At 57.3% G+C, this 17,933-nt stretch overlaps 3 protein-coding genes across 3 annotated transcripts in view; 1 reads left to right on the forward strand and 2 right to left on the reverse strand.

Moving 5' to 3' along the window:
• Window positions 1-1,705, reverse strand: part of VOLCADRAFT_88099 (uncharacterized protein) — a gene marked incomplete at both ends in the record, with an annotated part of 36,483 nt that extends 34,778 nt beyond the window's left edge. Inside the window, 4 exons of the mRNA XM_002947775.1 lie at window positions 96-137; window positions 209-304; window positions 443-479; window positions 1,620-1,705. Coding sequence (XP_002947821.1) covers window positions 96-137; window positions 209-304; window positions 443-479; window positions 1,620-1,705 — 261 coding nt within the window. The remainder of the gene's footprint in view (window positions 1-95; window positions 138-208; window positions 305-442; window positions 480-1,619) is intronic.
• A 1,828-nt stretch (window positions 1,706-3,533) lies between these two features.
• On the reverse strand, window positions 3,534-6,970 carry VOLCADRAFT_88100 (uncharacterized protein; the record flags this gene model as incomplete). Its single annotated transcript, XM_002947776.1, has 6 exons — window positions 3,534-3,602; window positions 3,746-3,813; window positions 4,304-4,541; window positions 4,827-4,952; window positions 5,829-6,372; window positions 6,966-6,970. 6 exons carry the CDS (start codon window positions 6,968-6,970, stop codon window positions 3,534-3,536), a joined length of 1,050 nt encoding a protein of 349 aa, XP_002947822.1.
• A 1,048-nt stretch (window positions 6,971-8,018) lies between these two features.
• On the forward strand, window positions 8,019-17,575 carry VOLCADRAFT_88101 (uncharacterized protein; the record flags this gene model as incomplete). Its single annotated transcript, XM_002947652.1, has 10 exons — window positions 8,019-8,169; window positions 8,346-8,472; window positions 9,205-9,768; window positions 10,216-12,850; window positions 13,147-13,554; window positions 14,778-14,810; window positions 15,108-15,373; window positions 16,459-16,535; window positions 17,359-17,456; window positions 17,489-17,575. The coding sequence occupies 10 exons, from the start codon at window positions 8,019-8,021 to the stop codon at window positions 17,573-17,575; spliced, it is 4,446 nt and encodes a 1,481-aa protein (XP_002947698.1).
• Window positions 17,576-17,933: the final 358 nt, after the last annotated feature.

Raw genomic sequence — 17,933 nt, forward strand, 5'->3', positions numbered from 1 at the left:
AGGAGCCACTGGTTGGCCGCGGCCAGACCCCGCTGATAAGAAGCTTCCTGGTCCGCGGCTGAAATGAGAGGGGAAGGGCGGAGCCGAGCGATCACCTGGTCAAGGCGACCGTGAGCCACACCCAGGGGAGCAGGTGCCTGCAGACGAGAGAATCGCTTAGGAGAGCGCTAGATCGGGCCAACAGCCAACGGACATTTTCCTTACCAACCTGGGCAGGAACGCCCAGCGGAAAAGACCGGCCAACGGGGGGCCCGGCAGAGGCGGCGGCGGCGCCGGCGACAATCCCAGGGCCAGGAAAGAAATCCTACGGGAAGCCCACCGAGACACGAGAGTCAGCCAACACCGCACACGGAACAGGTGGCAGCAAACAGATAACCCACAGAAGGCGCCAAAGGAGGAGACTCGAGAGATGGAGCCGACAACCCAGCCCGGGAAAACGGACCCCCGGGAAGGCTGAGGCCGCCAGTGCGAAGAGGGACCTGCGGAGAGCCGGGCCAGTCTCACGGGGCGCGCAAAAGTACAACATAATCGGACGGCGACACCTCACCACGCCTCGCAAGCTCCGCCCAGGAACAAAGGAAGGCGGCACGGAGCTAGTCGCGTCAGTGCCGAGAAAGGCAAAGTCATCGATCTAGGCACGACAGCGGTACGGAAACGCATCAAAAATGGTCGCTCATTCAGGACAACCGGAAATCAGTGGATTACATTTTAATAATCTAAGCCTAAGGAGAAAGAGATCAGCCGAGATGCAAGGAGGCAGACGAACAGGGCGTAAATCGACCACGCGCATTGGAGACCACAGTAAGGCGCAAGGGAAGCCAATAAATTTCCCTGTCATAAATGCAAGCACTTACTGCCGCTCCGGACCCAAGACCTAAAACTTGCGGACCAGCCGACTTACCATTCGCGAGGTCGTATTTACTTTTGCGGGAGATGTCGATTGCATAGATGGTAGCTGAGGCCGTGATTAGGCATTCTTGGAATGGGAACGGAAATGGAACATGGGAATGGTGACGCTGTCGGAATGGCTAAAAGAGCTGTTGCAGCGGACTCGGAAAAAAGGGTAAACTGCGGCGGCGCATTTCGCAATAAGCTTGCTGGTAGGATTTCCACCCTGGCTGAACCACCTGCAGGTTATAGAGTTACTTTTGTTGTATTCTTTACTTTTTTCTGCTTCCCTATGGAATATATATACATTCGACCGGTCACCGATCGGTCACCGGGTCCAACTGGTCGTTAGGTAGGGCGGGGCCGTGGTAGGGTAGGGTTACCGAGGAGTTACCGGCCTTAACCTTACCGTTGGGTTAACCCACCGATAGGCTACCCTACTAACCGGTTACCGGCCTGCCTGGACAAAAACACGGTTGACCGTAATGGAATGTATTGGAAAGGGTAACCATGCATAAGAAGTGCCTTGTCTACGCCTGGTTTAGTAAAGCGACCAGACCTGCCTGCTGAGCTGCTGCGTGCTACTGTGCGCGCTGACAAAAAAATTCCTAAAATGGCTGCCCATGTATACATCTTTAGATTTTATTTACCATACGCTCTACAGAGGTAAATTTCAAAACTTGGACCAAATTCACAAACAGTTTTAGATCCTATGCTCGTCATTTCCTCACCTCGGGGTGAAATGACGAGCATCCCTACCTAAACCATCCATACGCGACTCGGGCCAGAAGCAGTCTAATGGAGAGCTACATGACATTTGTAAAACTACATGATTTTGTGGTTGCAGCTTGCTGTATATTGAAAATACGCCAGATGTTTTTATTTTAGGACATAGTTAACCATGTTCGCGAGGAAAACCGGCCCTGGAAAAAGCAAGTAGGAACATTTTATAGAATGTTTGGCTCAGCTAATCCTCGCGCTTTAGAGTCTCCTAGCTCGTCTGGGCCTTACAATATCGTCAGCTTGTAACATCGCCTTGCATTCACTTCAACTCCGAACGGGCCATGGGCTAGGTTGGCTACATGACTTGGGACAGCATGCAGGCTGCAAAAGTCTGGACTTAGGGTGCAATTGCATGCAGGCGGCTGGCAGAGGTTAAGGCCTGACTTCTGCTCCCAGTCGACCCAGTCGACCCGGGTTCAAATCCGCCTGCCGGCTCCTCGGGTGTTTGAGGAGTGAAGAAATGGGAGGTGGCCCCCCATCATATGGACGGTGTAGGACGTGATAATATCAACTTGCGACCTGACCAGGAACTAAGTTGATGCGCCGTTGATCCGCTAGATTTGGTTGGATGCTGGTGGTGAGTTGCCGAACCCAACGAATACATTCTGAAGTCGGATGGGGTGACGGATTAGGGTGCCCCTCTAGCAGGGGAGAGCAGGGATTGCCCCGGGAAAGGGGGCCGCTGGCGAAGTTAACCACCCTGTAACAACATACACTGCAAAGGTCCGGACAAAACGAGCAAAAAGCACTTACCACAGCGACAGCGAAAAGGGTAAATGTAGCCAAGGGTAATATAGCGTCCTCTGAGATTAATCAGCCTAAGCGACAACCACACATTTGAAATCCTTGTTTCCCACGGACGCGGCCTCATTATTCATCCCCAGTCAAGGATAAGCAACGGACACAGCTTGGACCCACACCGCTCGGCTAATCCGATTGTCAATTGAGGTCGAAAGCATGCTTTTAACCTAGATGAGAGGAATGTGCAAAACTGGAGACGAAAGAATAGGATCATGTTTTGCGTTCGGTTAAGTATCCAACTGTAGGAAACCTAACCAACCAAACTTAATCCCAACAGTCGATAGCTAGACCCAAATTTACCAGAGCACTTATCGTTACTCGCCCAGATTCAAGCGTTTGTGAAGGGAAGCAAGAGTACAACGCGCGGCAAAGGAACAGCTGTGAGTTTTGCGTCTTCTATGGGGGTCACACTCACGCACGGTGACAAAACGCTCGCTGTGCTGGCATCGAGGACCGCCGTCACGGCGACCAAAAACACGAACTCAATGACCCGCACAAAGCAACCAAATCCTCTCATAACGCCTGTATACCACGTCCCTTACCTGTCAAGCATGAAACAAGCACCTCTACATCTCCCTGCAAGCAAACCTCCAGGTAGCCCGCTGCTTTGCTGCTGTACCCCGGCACAACACCCATGGCGGCATGCACACACCGCGAAACACCGGACACCTTACCTGAACATCCAGATTCGCACCACGTCCCCACCTTTCCAAAAAGAACCCACACGCACTCCTGCTGCGTGTGTATTTTGTTCCTATTAGCGTCCACTTCCCCCGTCCGACGTACAAACTCCTGCTCAGAGAATTAGTCAGGGGACGATAGAGAGGGAGAGAGCTGGTCCACACGCAGACGAGCGCACCCCAAGATGCGAGATGAGCCACCTCAGGCGGCCTCAGGGCCCCCGGCCCACAGAGACCTCAAGGACACACAACAATGCCATGCATGGGTCTTAATGCATGGGGGGTCGCTCAGCCCACCCCAGCCCAGCTGCATCGCATGCTGCAAAGCCCCACATGCCTTGACCTCCCTTCCTGGATACTTCCCTTGTTGCGGGCCCCGCTCTAAATGGACCAGCAAGTGGAATGGAACGCTGGGAGCTGTATCCTTCCAAAGAGACATACCTCCGTCCTCTGCGCGGTAAACAGGTTGGTCAGGGCTCAATCCAGGAAGTTGCGGCGGCAGCCGCAGCCGCAGCCGCAGCGGTGCAAGAGAAGGACGCGTTTCGCTACATGCTTCAGCGCCAAGCGTGTATGCCTACATGCCTGCTCCTCACCGCGCCACCCGGCATATGCGTCTCGCCACGGCACGCCATGGACCCCCACACGTGGACCAGAGGCGCAACTGGGACAGCGAGGGCAAGAACAACACTGGAGAGCGCACTCCGTACGTCATGCATCGCATCCGTACATCCGAACGTGGGGCAGACCACCCAGGCATCTAAGCACCCAGATATATACCCTTCTTCTCAACACCCTCATATCAACATTCCTTTAAAAAAATGCTCGGGTTGAAAACCTGGAGAAAGGAAGAAGCTCATGGAGGTCTGGGTGGGTTACTGCTAGTTCTCCGATTGCTGCTGCAGTCAGGCCGCTGCGGCCGATAGCGATGCCGACACCGCCGCAGCGGCAACAGCAGTTTGGCAGAAGCCACGCACACCACCCGCCGCTGCATCACATCCCTCCAGGATCGTAGTCCAGGTTTTTGAGCCTTGCTGTGTGAGGGCGGGGTACCGGCAGGGGCATTTCAAGGCAGCTACGTCTACTGCCACCGACACCACCGTCGTTCGGGCACATCAAGTCCGTTTAAAGGTCGTCCAAGAAGCCGTCGCCACCTCCTTTTCCGTCGTTGCCGGAAGCCCGGACTCTCCTTCCGCCTTCGCTTCCGCCGCCATCGCCACCGTTCTCGCCGCCTCGACTGGTGGCGGCTGCGGCGGCTGCGGCGGCTTTCCGCAGCTCTCGCTCCTCCCGCTCCTTCTCCATTAGCGAGTCCTTCAGGCGCTGCAGAGAGGCTTCGAGCTCTGATACGCGGGCCTTATGTGCCGCACTCTGTCGCTCGAGCTGTGCTGAGCCCTGCGGTCCGGTGCGCAATTACAGCCGCATACAAATATGCACAATTTCACGCAAAGCAAACTCGGGCCTTATGTGTCACGCAACAAACAAGACCAACAACCGCAACAACAGCGGCAAGTCAGCCCCAGGCTTGAACAAAACGGCACGAAGGGAACATGCCAGCTTTAATAGCTTCGGCGAATAGTTGACGCCCGTGAGGATGAGGACAGCGTGGCGCATATATGTCTAGTGTCGAGCCACCTTCTTCGAGTCCCCTGCTTTCCCTCCTCCTCCTCCCCCCCTTACACGCACAACCTGAGTCCGCAACATGGAAATCTCGCCCTTCAAGGACCCGATCTCCACGTCGCGTGCGAGCGCCTTTTGGTTCGCTGCCGCCTCTCGTGTGGTCGCTTCCTGCGCGCGTCCCTGCGCCTGAACAGGCAGACAGACAGACGGACAGGCAGACGAGGGAGGGAATGAAGAAAGCAAACACCACGTGAGCAGTGGCGTGGCGCGGCCCTGCCCCTAAGAAACATGGCCCACAGGGGCAGTCCTCGGGTCATCAACGCGCACACGCACGACACACACAGACAGCGGTGAAAAGACGGACGGACGGCCAAGCTGTACAGCAGGTCAATGCTTGCAAAATGCAGTGGAGCAGAGAGCGCGTGAGGTCTATGGGTCCATGGCAAACCCCGCACACGCGCGACCCCGGACTGTTACGAACACTGCTGTTCCCAAGCTGACAAACTTGACAAACAACAAGACAGTGTTCAGACAGACATAGGCTGTGGGAGCTGCCCAGGATTACGTCAATGTCGGCAAGCCAGTGCCCTACACGCGCAAGGAGAGCCAGGTGGCGCTGACGGTGGCAGCACCAGTGACCCATGGGTCATAAGGCTCACCACAGGACATGCTGCCATCCAGCTATCCAACACATCTACTTTTTGGGTCACAGCGCACACATCGCGTTGGGTCGTATGTCGGGAGCCATTGGCCTGGTGACCTGGAGATCTGTCAGTTCTCTTTTACTTTGCGTTGGTTTGGTGACTGCTTCGTCAATCGAGCGGACATCCGCCACCACCACCGCTAACACCGCGACCGTAACAGACCCTGCCAACACAGAACCGAAGTCCTTTGACCCTTTCCCCAAACGTCAACGCACTCTCACCCAGCCACAAACTGCCATCCACCACTGCCCAAAGAGGGGGCGGAATTTGGTTTTCCCCCCATCCAAAATCTCGAGAATCACCTCGTTTTACTCGGAATACCGTAACGCGACTTATTTGGGTCGTTGCCATGTCGTACCTCTTCTAACCGCTGATAAAGCCGCTGGTTCTCTTCCCTTTCCTTCCGCAAGGACTCCTCCAGGTTCCGTACAGTTAACTCACGCTCCTCAACGACCTGCCGCAAGTGCTGGATTTCCTGCTGCTGCTGGTGACTGTGATTGTGGTGGTGATGTTGATGTTGTTCGGTGCTGGCTGACACGACTGCCACCGGGCCGAACTGGTCCCCAAAAAGTGGCGGTAGCGGCGGATGCGGCGGCGGATGCCGCTGCGAGGACGAGGAAGGGCCTTCGCTGCGATGCCGTGCACGTTTGTGCGCGGAGCCAGTGCCGCTCTTGCCGCCGCCGCCGGAGCTGGACGCATTGGCGCGCTTGCGCTCATAGTCGGCTTTCATCATGACATGGAAATTCTGGGGCACGCCGGCAGGTGAGGCGCTGCTGGTGTGGGGCTGCTGCGGGGGGTTGCTGACCGCGGCATGTGCAGAGGCGGCCTCCGCGAACTCAATGTACACGCTGCCCCGGAAGCTGTTTGTGGAGAGCTCGCGGCGCAGTTTGACCCGCCTGACGCTGTAAAACATGACGACGATGCACGGGATGATGAGGTTGTCGGGTGGCGGGGGATCCCCCACCACGTCGTGAATCGATCAACGCGTGGTTTTCTATGGGTGAACGGCTCAGCGTGCATCGCATGAGTGGACTGGGACAGCATTAACTCCTGGCGTGTTAGCTCTATTGTACTTACGGAGAGCGCAGCAATCTATGCACAGCTGGGGAGGCCGGCTGGGGAGGCCGGTTCTAACACGTCGGGAGCACACGGCAGGCAAGCAGTGACGGTAAGCGGGTGGCCTTGACAAGGCGAGATGAACTAGTTGCTCTCGCAGCCGGATGCTGTGCCCAGCACGTCAAACGACTTCTAATTCGAAGCTCTCGTCGCCGCCGGCCCAAAACAATGTAGCAAGCACATAAACCAGGTGTGACTGGGTCGAACCCGATTTTTGCACACCTGCCATATGCTCCAAAGATCTCCCTAACGTGTTCATCCGTTGTCGACTTTGGAAAGGGTTTCTGCCGACATAAACACGAGGCAACCGTCGATGGACCGAAACATAACCGCATTTCCAAAGTGCAATATAGCAGGAATAGATAGGACCCCTTCTCACCGCATAAATTGTCCTGGCATCCGAAGCTGTATCTTCAGAAGGAAAAGCCATCGACCACTGACGCTGGACAGCCAATTCTCAAACCTGTAGTGAATTCTGCTTATCTTTGCCAAATAGCTGCGGGTGTGTGCATCTTGGTGTCTGGCCAACTGTCTTAAGGCAGATGTGCAATCTTCTGTCAACGCGTTTGAAGGTCCGAATACGCACTCGTTTAATTTCTAAGCATTCGAGTGTATGTCTATTACACAGTGGCTCTGAAAAGTGTCTCCAAGTTGTAGTCTGTCACCAATTTGGGGGGAGAAGGATGGTTGCACGAACTGGAAGATGATTGAACTCCAAGCGAGGCAACTAGAGACAAACGTAATTTCCTTGATATATTGCTGCACTTCTGTTAACCCTGCTATGGGTCTCATCGCTGCGCCGCGAGGATAGAGTCCTTACAAAACCTGGCCCCAGCTGTTTTGTCAGCTGCTAGCAACGGCGAAAGCTTAGCAAGGCATCTTAAAGCTCAGCCTGGAATTGCTGGGAGCAGCGGCTTAAGGTGATTATGGAGGACCATGTCCACATCTCAAGACGACTTCCTTGACGCTGATTCTTTCAGCGCCGTTCTCCGCTGCCACAGATGAGTGGGATGGCCAGTGTCGGCCGGAGGGCGACCACGGGCTCGGGGCGTTCAAGGTAAGTGGGGCCTGCCGGCTGTGGGAAAGGCGCGTCCCCCGCGGCCAAGGTCGACAGGTCAATCGATGCGAGCTCAATCTCCTTTTGCAGTGGGGTCTTAAACTTGGCTTGCCATCTGGGAGCAGGATTTTAGGGGACAGCCAGTTGTGTTGACGTCCGCCGGTCGGCTAATGGCATGCCTTGTGCCAATGGCGTAGTGTGTACCTCCCTCTTCCCGCTTCAATATCTTGCATGGTCGAAGACTCCTTGGGTGTCGCGCAGGCTCTAGGCCTATTTGTTTCTATGCCCTGGCCGGCTGGCGTGCTGAATTTACATCAGGCCACAACTGCAACTGTAGAATATAGCTCCAGGTGCTGACCATCTACGTCCATAAATATGTTTTTTATTTCATCTAGGAGGAACATGTATAGCGGTGACTTCGACACAGAGTCTGGTGACCATGCAAGCGGCGCACCTGTGACCGGCGGTATTTTTAAGAACGCCGCGTTCGAAATTCTCAAGCAAGAGGAACGGCTTATGACGTCAGGTGAGAACACTCCAAACTTTGAAGGGGCGTTGACCAAGTTGGTCGAAGGAGTCCTGTCTTCCGCCAGGGAGCCGGCAGGCCAGCTCCCTGCCGTGACATGCTTTTCTTACAAAACGTCTACACACCTTTTGTATAGCCATAATGAACTGAGATGTTATCTGCAACGTGGCTAACAGGGGAGATTACAAAGCTGGCGATTGACAGGAAGCTGCTTAGGTGCATGGGGAAAACCCCCGAGAACACGATGGCGTCGGCGCTGTACACTGAGGTCCGCAAGAAGGCCCACACCACCGTATTCATCAAGTAAGGCTTTGGGAAGATCCAGTCAAATGACACCTTGGGTCATACATTCAACCTCCTTGCCATGGTTTTCTAAAGTTCTAAGGCCCATGCAACAGCTACTCTTCTTGCAAGGGGAGAAGGAACTAGCCATAGACGAGGGTGGGATGCCTGATGCAAAAAATCATGTTGCACACAGTGCACCGTTGCTGCAATACTTTTGCCCATGCCAGTGCTCTCCCAAGCCGCCCCCGTCTGCAATGCCAGCCTGTTCTTCAGCATCATGTGGGTTGGCGGACGTGCTTTGTGTTTATCTTTGTACATATCCCTTAATAGACCAGCATCCCTGTAATTAACTTTCAGCGCAGCAGGGGATCTGATCTGGGTCATAGCGACCCCATTCCCGCAGGTTCCCTGGTGAAAGAAGCTGACTTGGGCATGAGCATCCAGGGACGCTGTTCGCAAGGTGCCTTGCAATTAAGCCTTCACACCGCCGTTCCCTCCTAGGCACTTGAGAGCTCCTTGAACCCAATCCGGCCTAACCACAGCTCACCTCGCGCCTAACAGCATTCTAACCACATGAACCTAGTCTCTGCCCAGTCCCGCTGCCGCGGCATCAAAGCCGACCCCTGCATGCTGCACATGCCTGCTTCCCCCGACTCGCCCGTACACTCTTGCCCTGGCAGCAGCTTCACTCGTTCGTGGTTCGTCTTTCCCCCACCGCCCGCCTTGGCTTCCTGTATTTGATCTGTACAGGCCTAAAGAAGGCCTCTTCGGTCTGAAATCCTGGCTGAACGAGCCCTGGCTGCTCAACTGGCTAGCCCAGGAGGGCATTGATTTAGCGGACTTGCACGACCCAGGCGGCGCACAGGAGCCCGTGCCCAAGAAGCTACGCACCAGCTACAATGGCGCGCCCTCCCGCGCCGGCGCCGTTACTGGCGGCGGCGGTTACTACTCGAACCGTACGTCGTCCAACGGGGCGCCATTGTTGCGGTCCTCTTCCGCTGGGATGGGGACGTCCCTAGGGGTACCGGCGGCGGTCACCGCAGCGGGGCACAGGGGATCATTGAGCGCAGGGGATGCACTGGGGTCTGGCGGCGGAAGCAGAGGGGGTCGAGGATCTTTCACGAGCTTTGGGCCTGCGCCGTCGGGCAACGGCGGAGCCATTCCGAAGGTGCCTTACGGCGGCGGGCGCGGCGTTACGGCCAACGGCATGGCGGCGGCGGGCGCGGTGGCGGGCGGTAACTCGGCGGGTGGCGCTGTCAGCGACGCGCTGAGCAGTCTACACCTGCTGGTCGATGCAGCGGACGAGATTGAGGGGTAAGATACCTTTTGGATAGGAAGAGATTGTAGCAGGTTTGTGTTCGTTATTTAAGGCCAGTACTGGGGGAAATCCTTGAATGGCCGAAGCAGGTCATGAGCGAAAAGGAGGCGGTCCCAAGGGACAAAGCGAGGGGTGTTTCTTTCTGGACTAGGCAACATGCATGTTGCCAGGATTGGGTGCTCATCATGACATTGCGAGTATATGGCTGTTCCTGTGCTCTCTCTCTCTCTCTGCTTTCACCGCGTGTGCACCCCCTCCTTCCATGTTCGGGTTAACACGGTTTATTGGCTTTTACGCTGCGATCCCCTGGCACTCTCGCGCGCTATCTAATATGTAGTATGGTTGATATACCAAAGCCGCGGAAAGAAAGATAGCTTTTGGTGGTTTGTAACATGTATGGGCTTGTATGTGTATATGTTGTCTGTATGTTTTGTACGCAACAGGGGCCCTGAGGATGATCCAGCTGTCATGCACGGACCGCCGCAAGTTCGACGGCGTAGTGGCGACGTACATCGTCAGCCGTCCTTCCGGCGCCAGCGGCCGCCGCTTAGCCGGGAGCCCTCGATGCCGTGCATGGTTGCCAAGGTCAGGATGCGCGACGAGCTTGAAGACGATCGTCAAGAGGCGCCGGAAGGCGAAGAGGAGGGGGAGGAGGAGATGGCGGAGGGGGAGGAGGAGGGGGAGAAGGATGCTGGCAGGGTAGCAGAAGCAGCGGCCTTTGATGACGATGGCGAGCAGGGAGAGGAGTCAGATGGCGACATGATGGGGCAAGGGGACGGGGCCACGGCGGCGGCGGTGGCGACCTATCGACGTGATGCCGTACTGGCGTTGCAGTTACGTCAACAGTCGTCAAACCAGTTGCACCGTACGGCCGAACAGCAGCGGCAGCAGCATACTGGGAGAGCAGGCGAACTGGCGGAAGAGGCCAGCGACGACAGAAAGAGCGAGGAGCAGCAGCATATCGACGACGGGCCCGAGCATGGTCAACCTAGCGAGGGTAACGGCGAGGACGCGGCGAACCATGGCACGCCTGCCGGCGTTCGCTGGGGCCCCGACGCCGAGAATCTGGGTCACCATCATCCGGGGATTTATCGCGGAATGAGGGGCGGACGAATTTCCGGACGGACCATACTTGGGGACAACGGCGCTGCGGGGATAGCACCTGCGGCAGTGGGTGGCGGCCGAAGGCGGCATGCTCACCGGCCCGGGGTCTTTGGTGCTCAGGCTGCGGGCAGGGGTGAAGAGACAGACGAAGACGAAGGGCGAGAGGCTGAGGAGGAGGATGAAGGGCAAGAGGAGGAGGAGGAGGACGATGTGATGATGAGCGGGGATGAAACCGTGTCAGCGCAGCGGCGACGGACGGCGCTACCTCCTCGGTCTGCTGGCTCGGACCGCCGAACAGGTGCAGATAGCGGCGGAGGCGGAGGCGCCCGGAGGCAGGTTCGAGGAGGCGCACAGCGCTGCTCTGCCAGCAGTCGAAAGCACTCTGACGTTCCATTGCCGCCGCACTTTCACGGGCGCCGGGCCTCTAGAAGCATGCCTCCCATGCCCCAATCGTCAATCCCGATGATGCACATGCCGCCGGGTCAGTGTTTGCCGCTACATCTACTCCAGGGACTGCCGCCGCAGGGCGCAGCAGCAGCGACCGCTGGTCTACCATACAACCCCGCCGCCGTGCACGCCATGCTCGTTGCCGGTGGCGGCGGCGTCAGCGGGAACGGTCACGGTATCGCCGGGGGCCTGCCACTTCCTTCGTCGGAGCGCCTCCGCGCGGTTTTGATGGGCGGTGGGCCTCTGGCTTTGCCCGGCCTGGGTCTGGGTCTGGGCCCCGGACAGCTATCGGGGCCATTTGGGCCGATGCTCGGGCCGCAGATGCTGCCGCCGGGGCTTGGGATGGGCCTGCCCGGTCTAGACGTTGGGGCTCTACTTGGAGACATGCCAGCGAACCTGGCCACCGCCGTTGCCGGCGGCGGGGGGGCCGCGAGCGGCGGCACGCATGGGTATCCGTTGCCGCCATCGCTGGCGCAGATTGCGGCGGTGCTGGGGCGCTCGCCTGGACTGTCTGCCAGCTTCGTGGCGGCACACAACAGGATAGCGGAGATGAGCGGCGCCGCTGCGGAACTCAATGACAATGGAGGCAGGGGCGGCGTGAAGACGGGGCGCGACGCCGTGGCGGTGGCGATGAAATTTGAGGAACGTGGCGGCGGCGGCAGCGGTAGTAGGCCATCGGCGTCACGGCAGAGCGCAGCCGATGGTGAGGAACGCCACCATCAGCTCGGTGGCGGCGGCGGCGGCTGGCAGCTCGGGAAAGGTGGCACAACGAGGAGGGCTGCCAAAGCGCCCTTGAACAGCTACCCCGGTGGTGGCGGCGCTTCAAGTCCTCAGTCGCTACAGATGGGTGCTGATGCCGCAGCAGCGGCAACAGCAGGCGTTGACGGAGCCGCTGCAGGTGGCGGGTCGTCATCACGGTCCGTCTTTGGTGATGGAGGGGAGGCGGCTGCGGCGTGTACCGCAGGATTTGACCAGCATCAGCAGCAGGTGCTCGAAGAAGTTCTGCTTCGCGCGCCCTCGTCGGTATCGCCAATGGGAGGTCCGCCCGCGGCCTCGGTCGCAGTGCACGACGCGATGAACAGCCCAGATTCGCAGCTTGCGGGCGGCGCAGGAAGAGCCTCTCCCGTCAACACGGACGGGGCTGACCGCCACAGCCTCGAAGGCGAAAGCGCAGGTCAGCTAGACAACCAGCCGACGGCAGCAACAGGGGCAGCGGGAGCTGCGTCGGCGTCGGCGTCGGGAGGGCCTCAGCGGCGCCCGGCGGCGCAGGCATCAGGTGTGGCTGCGCCGCCTGGACCACAGCCCTGCAGCAGCAGCGGCGGGCGCCAGTCGGCTGTTGCTGCCGCTGCGGCAGCAGGGGCGGAACAGGCGCAGGGTTTAGGGCCACAGGTTGCCGGGGGCAATGGCGAGGTGCTGGCTCAGCTGGCATTGCTGCAGCAGCAGCACCTGAAGCTGCTGCTGCCAGTAGACGCTGCTCGACAGGGTGATGTGCCCGACCCGGCGTCCATAAACCGCATCCGCCAGCAGGTAGGACTAGGAGGGACGGCTGGTGTGCGCGAGGAAAAAATCGCAGGCTTAAATCTGCGAAAGTAGTCGTCTGATTGCAACGCATGCAAGCCGGTCATGACTATGTAATTCTGTTTCAAACTGCCTTTTGGATGGAAGCAGGGACTATGTTTCCACACACTGCTGTTGCCAACTCGGTTGTCTTTCAAAACTTCTGAAGCTATATTGTGGATGGTCCTTTTGTGCACTAATGCGCGCCATTAGTTATCTTACATGTTGCGTTATGCAAGCAAGTTCCATCTTGCATCAACCTGCAGGTCCTAGAGACGGAGTCACGCATGGGGCCTCTGCATCCGGAGACCGGCCGCGCATACGTGCTGTTGGCGCGCGTGTTAGAGCACAAGGGAACCTGCTGGAGCCTCTCCATGGCGGAGCGTGCGCTGCTGCGCGCTTGGACCATTGTCAGCCTCGTCAGCAGCAGCAGGCGGCCGTCGGATCTTGGTTCAACAGTCTCTGCAGCCGCTGCACCAGCGTCGGCGGTTTCTGGCGCTGTAGAGGCCGACGCTGCAGAGGGGGGTACGTCCGCGCTCGGGGAGATGCTAGGGCAGCTGCCTGACAGCTTCCACAGCTTCCAGTACCTTCTGGAACAGATCCGCATGAAGCTCAGCTTTTTGCAGGATCGGCAAGAGCGGCAGCTGGTGGCGCTGCTGCGGATGGTGGCGATGGTAGGTGGCGCGCCGGCGGCAATGGCGATGGAAGCGACGGTTGCCGGAGGAGGAGGTGGCATAGGTGTTGGTGTTGCCAGACCGCCGGTGCCGCCGCCGCCAGCGGCGGCGGCGGTAGCGGCCCTTGGTAGCATGATGCTGGGTGGTGGCGCGCCGCTGCCGTCTGGTGCTTGAAACGTAGCGGTGCATGATGTTAAACGGCGGACGCGACAGACGCAAGTAGGTGTGGGTGTTTGTCAAAGACGTAGGCGATATGTCAGGGAGCTGAACCAGTCGGTCATTCGGTGTTCAGACAGGCTGCGGGGCTGGCAAAGGTTGCCAGCAGTCAATTACGGGCTCCAGCTCCGGATCAACCTCCGGATATCATCGTCACCACCACCCGAGGCGGTGCACCGCCTCATGACGGTTTGGGGATTTGACCTTGCGCAGTGGCGTTCACGCGGCGACGCAGAGGCCCGTGCTTGCCCTGGCTACTGGGGGGCATGGCTTGAGTGGATTGGAGTATTAAGAATGTCGACACTGGATATAGCCGGCATTTTTTGGTTGGCTAGTTTGTTTGTGTGGAGTCGCATTTCAAGGTCCGATGGTTAAAGCTCAGCGCCGGAGGCCTTTTGTGTTTCTACATGCTGCTGAAGCCGCGAAGTTGCAGACGCGGGGGAGGGGTTGTTGTGGCGCGCGCAGGCGCGTCCGCAAGCTGAAATGCTGACACGTTGATTGTTTTTCGCGGGTTATCCTGACGCTGCCGCAATCGTGGCTTGATGATGACAAAGACGACAATGGCGCTATAACAACACGGAAGTTTTTTTGGGACGCGAGTACACATGGGCATCATACCTCTTTGCGCGCGCGCACGTGTGTGTGTGTATATGGTTGTATCCTCGATCTGCTTCTGCGCTTTGTGGTCCCGTGAAACCCCATAAGGGCGTTCCCCTTGTGCGAATGTGGCCTGTTTCCCTCTCTAGGCCGGTGGCTTCTTGCACGCCGATCTCTACACGCGCCAACGCCCCCTGTGTTGCCCTCTTGATGGCACCACGGGAACCGCTCAGCGGTGCCGCATGGGTTTGTTTGTTTGACTGTCCGCCGCTTTTTAGGCCTGGGTGTGAGCCCCCTGGCCTTGGGCGTCCTCTGGCTGGAAGACCCAGCTTCGGGTGGGCTTTGGGTGATATGCGCCCTGCCGTCCGATGTGTGGAAGTCCCGTGCTCTCGCTGTTGCTGCTGCTGCAGTTGCGCGCGTCACCGGGCGGGAAGTGGATTCCGGTGGGTGCAAGGGGGCCTCCATCGGACCCTGAGTCAACCGCCGCACCTTACCGTCCCTCGGGAGGCTCTCGTTGAGGAGGAGGACCGGGTACTGATATGGTTGTGGTGCTGTTGCGGCAGAGAGAACGCGAGCGACTTGTTGTGGCTCTTGCTGGAAGCACGGTGTCTTTCAAATAGTTAAGAGTCATTACGTGCGTGGGAATTACTTTTGGATGTTTTTTAGATTGCATCCGGGGTGAAGGGGAAAAGGGGCGATGGAGGCCTGCGTGCCTGACCGCCCCCGCCTCGCTGCATCAGCGCGTGGGACTGTCGTTGTGTGACGAGCCGGCCGTTGGGATTATGGCTGTAGGGATAGCTATGTCGCCACGCGCCATGTGGCTCTCATGGGTTGATACCCTGTCGGGTCTTTGCCTCAGGGACGGCTTGTCCGTGCTTCCAATTCCCCTGCTTTTCGTTTTGTGCTACTGCTGCTGCTACCTGCTGCTGCTGGCCACCTTTGTTCGGTGGTTGGTGCACGACTGTTGCACAGGTTTTGCAACGTGCATACCTGGTACGGCGCGCAAGTGCGTACAGCGAGCATGCGTGAATGCTCATGCTCTGGCGGGCTTTTGCTTCTGCTGTGCTGCTGCTCGTATGGTTGGCAGGGAGGGGGTTATTGACGCGTTAACGGCTGCAGTCCAGCCGGTTTCGGGTATTGATAACGGAATCCGGAGCAAACGGACGAGGATGATTGTAGGAAGGCGACAACTGATTGGTAATGATTAGACCGACGTCATGATAGACATACTGCTGGGGGAAAATTGGTCGCGCGGCTTTTGTATCGTAAACAAGCGAATTGCGTGTGTTTTAGGACCGTATCTGCGTGTTGCTGGCCCCGTGCTGTGCTGCAAGCTAGCAGCCAGGTTGGCGCAAACGTCATTGATGCCCTTTTTTTGAGAGGTTCGTAACATGTCGGTCCCAGCGGTGCTAGTGATGTTTTCGTCATCGGAGGCGAGCTGATCCTTCCATTGCTGCTAGTCTGCCGCCGGCGCTGCGACTGCTGCTTTGGGCTTGTATGCATATACATATGTTTCGTTATGTTTGTATGCGTGATGCAAATACACATTGTTTTGCAAGGGGGTTATCCTGAGCCAAGCGCCTGGGAGATTTCGGACCCGTTGCCAGGGGCCGTTCGTCCGATATTTCCCTTCTTCACCGTTGTGGACCGTTGGGATTCGAATGGAGTTTTGCCCGTGTGGTTAAGAATGTATCGTACCTTGCAATGAGATGTGTGCGCTGGGTGATGCAGCTGTGCCGGATTGCTTTTCAGGCAAAGGCAATGGCTGCGTGGCTGTGGATGACGTTGTACATGCGTTATTGTGTCTATCCCATCACAATAAGGGGCTGGATGAAATACCTTACCATGCTGGTTGGCATGGACCAGCGAACGACCATGCCCTTCCAGGTCTTTTGGAGAGTGTTAAGGGGGAAGGGAGGCATGCATTGTGACTCATGCGAATCGTACTTACGGCTAAGGGCATCGTATACAAGACATCCTTCTAAGAGCATCGTTAAGGATTATCTTTTAGCACGTGCATTGCGCAGCAGAGTATCGCGTCAGGTCTGCCTGTAGTGTTTGGCTTTGTAGGGGTCACACTCTAATCCGCAGCGCTTGTACTGTGTGTGTATCCATCGTTCTCCTATCTCGGCGAAATCGCCAAATGGTCTTTGAGGACCTGTGTAGAGGTGCGGGCTTATGCTGGGGCTGTGCGGGGTGCAGGGGAAGCCGCTGGGCTGAGGCTACGTGGTGCATTTGAGGGAAGCCAAGCCGGTCCTTGCTTCGTTCTAGAAGAGCATGGGTTGCATTTTTGCCTGCGTACTTATGCATACATGCATTTGCCTTGTTGCGGCACCTCATGGTGCATGGGAGGATAAAGCAATGTGTGGCTTAGGGCGGTTGTACAGGCTGGAGCTTTGCAACCTGCTAACTCAGCAAACAATGCAGGCCGGGGGCCGCAGTGGGGCTGTGGGCAAAACCCGTCCTCCGTGCCCACATGCCGCGTGCGTTTAGCAGCGGAGCAACGTCGTGCTGTAATACCTTGAATGACCCCATCGGGCTTAACCCTAAGCCAATAACCGCAAAGCTGAGTCCCGTCCTCACTATGCAGGAGCCAGCGGACTTCGAGTGGTCCTCTGGGTTTGAAGCTCGGTGGATAGCCGGCGTGTTAACAATCCCTATCCTTTCTGCGTGCCTTACTCGACTTAGCATCCTGTCCTCTTGCCCTGTCAAACAGGCTCCCTAATAGCGTCCGTGTGCCCTTCCGCTCGCTACGGCCGGCTGATGCCGCGACGACACCGCCTCCGCTTAAGCCTCCTGCTGCATAATATCTACTTGGCATTCCAGATGCGGCACCGGGCAGGCAGTTCTCGTTGGCTGCCAACGAAACCAGCATCTGGAACGGCACCAGCCAAACTACCACCAAGAAAAACCCAAGCAAAACAGCGATGTGGTGGAAAGTAGTCATATGATAACGCATCCACATAATGTGCGAGAGCATTGTCATCGCAGAGGATAACACCAGCATGGGGTCGCGGAAGGATATGAACGGAAAGCTTTGGTGTACAACCCGCCAGTATCCCAGCGGTGCCGCGATGGTGGGTACAATGGTGAGTATGTCCACGCCCTCTAGCACCCACAGCAGGAGCAACACTACAAGCTGGCCTTGGATGGTGTAAATGATGACCTTGAGTATGGCGGCACGGGGAAGGGGTTAGGTAGTACATGAGAACGAATTTGTTGCAATGATGACGACGTGGGCATGAGCAACGCAAACGTAAAATCTCCGACTTCACACAGGTCAAACGAAACCAAATAGAAAACTTATTACTGTTCCTCGCGAAAAGCGGTGGAGATGGAAAACTTGGTTAATTGAAAAGATTATCATTTTTCCCACGCTGCTGCTACCGCTGCTGCTACGGCTGCGTTCCTCACCTTCTTCGTGGTCTTCAGATGCTCCTCTACCAGCTCAGCCTGATTGAAAGAGTCCGAAGAAAGTAAGGAAAACAGAGGGGCCGGGAAGGGTGAAGGGAGGCAAGGAAATTGTGATATCGGTATCGGGGGGCCGCACGAGGAAAGGGAAGATA

The sequence above is a fragment of the Volvox carteri genome (assembly GCF_000143455.1).
Source record: "Volvox carteri f. nagariensis unplaced genomic scaffold VOLCAscaffold_7, whole genome shotgun sequence".
NCBI lineage: Eukaryota > Viridiplantae > Chlorophyta > Chlorophyceae > Chlamydomonadales > Volvocaceae > Volvox > Volvox carteri.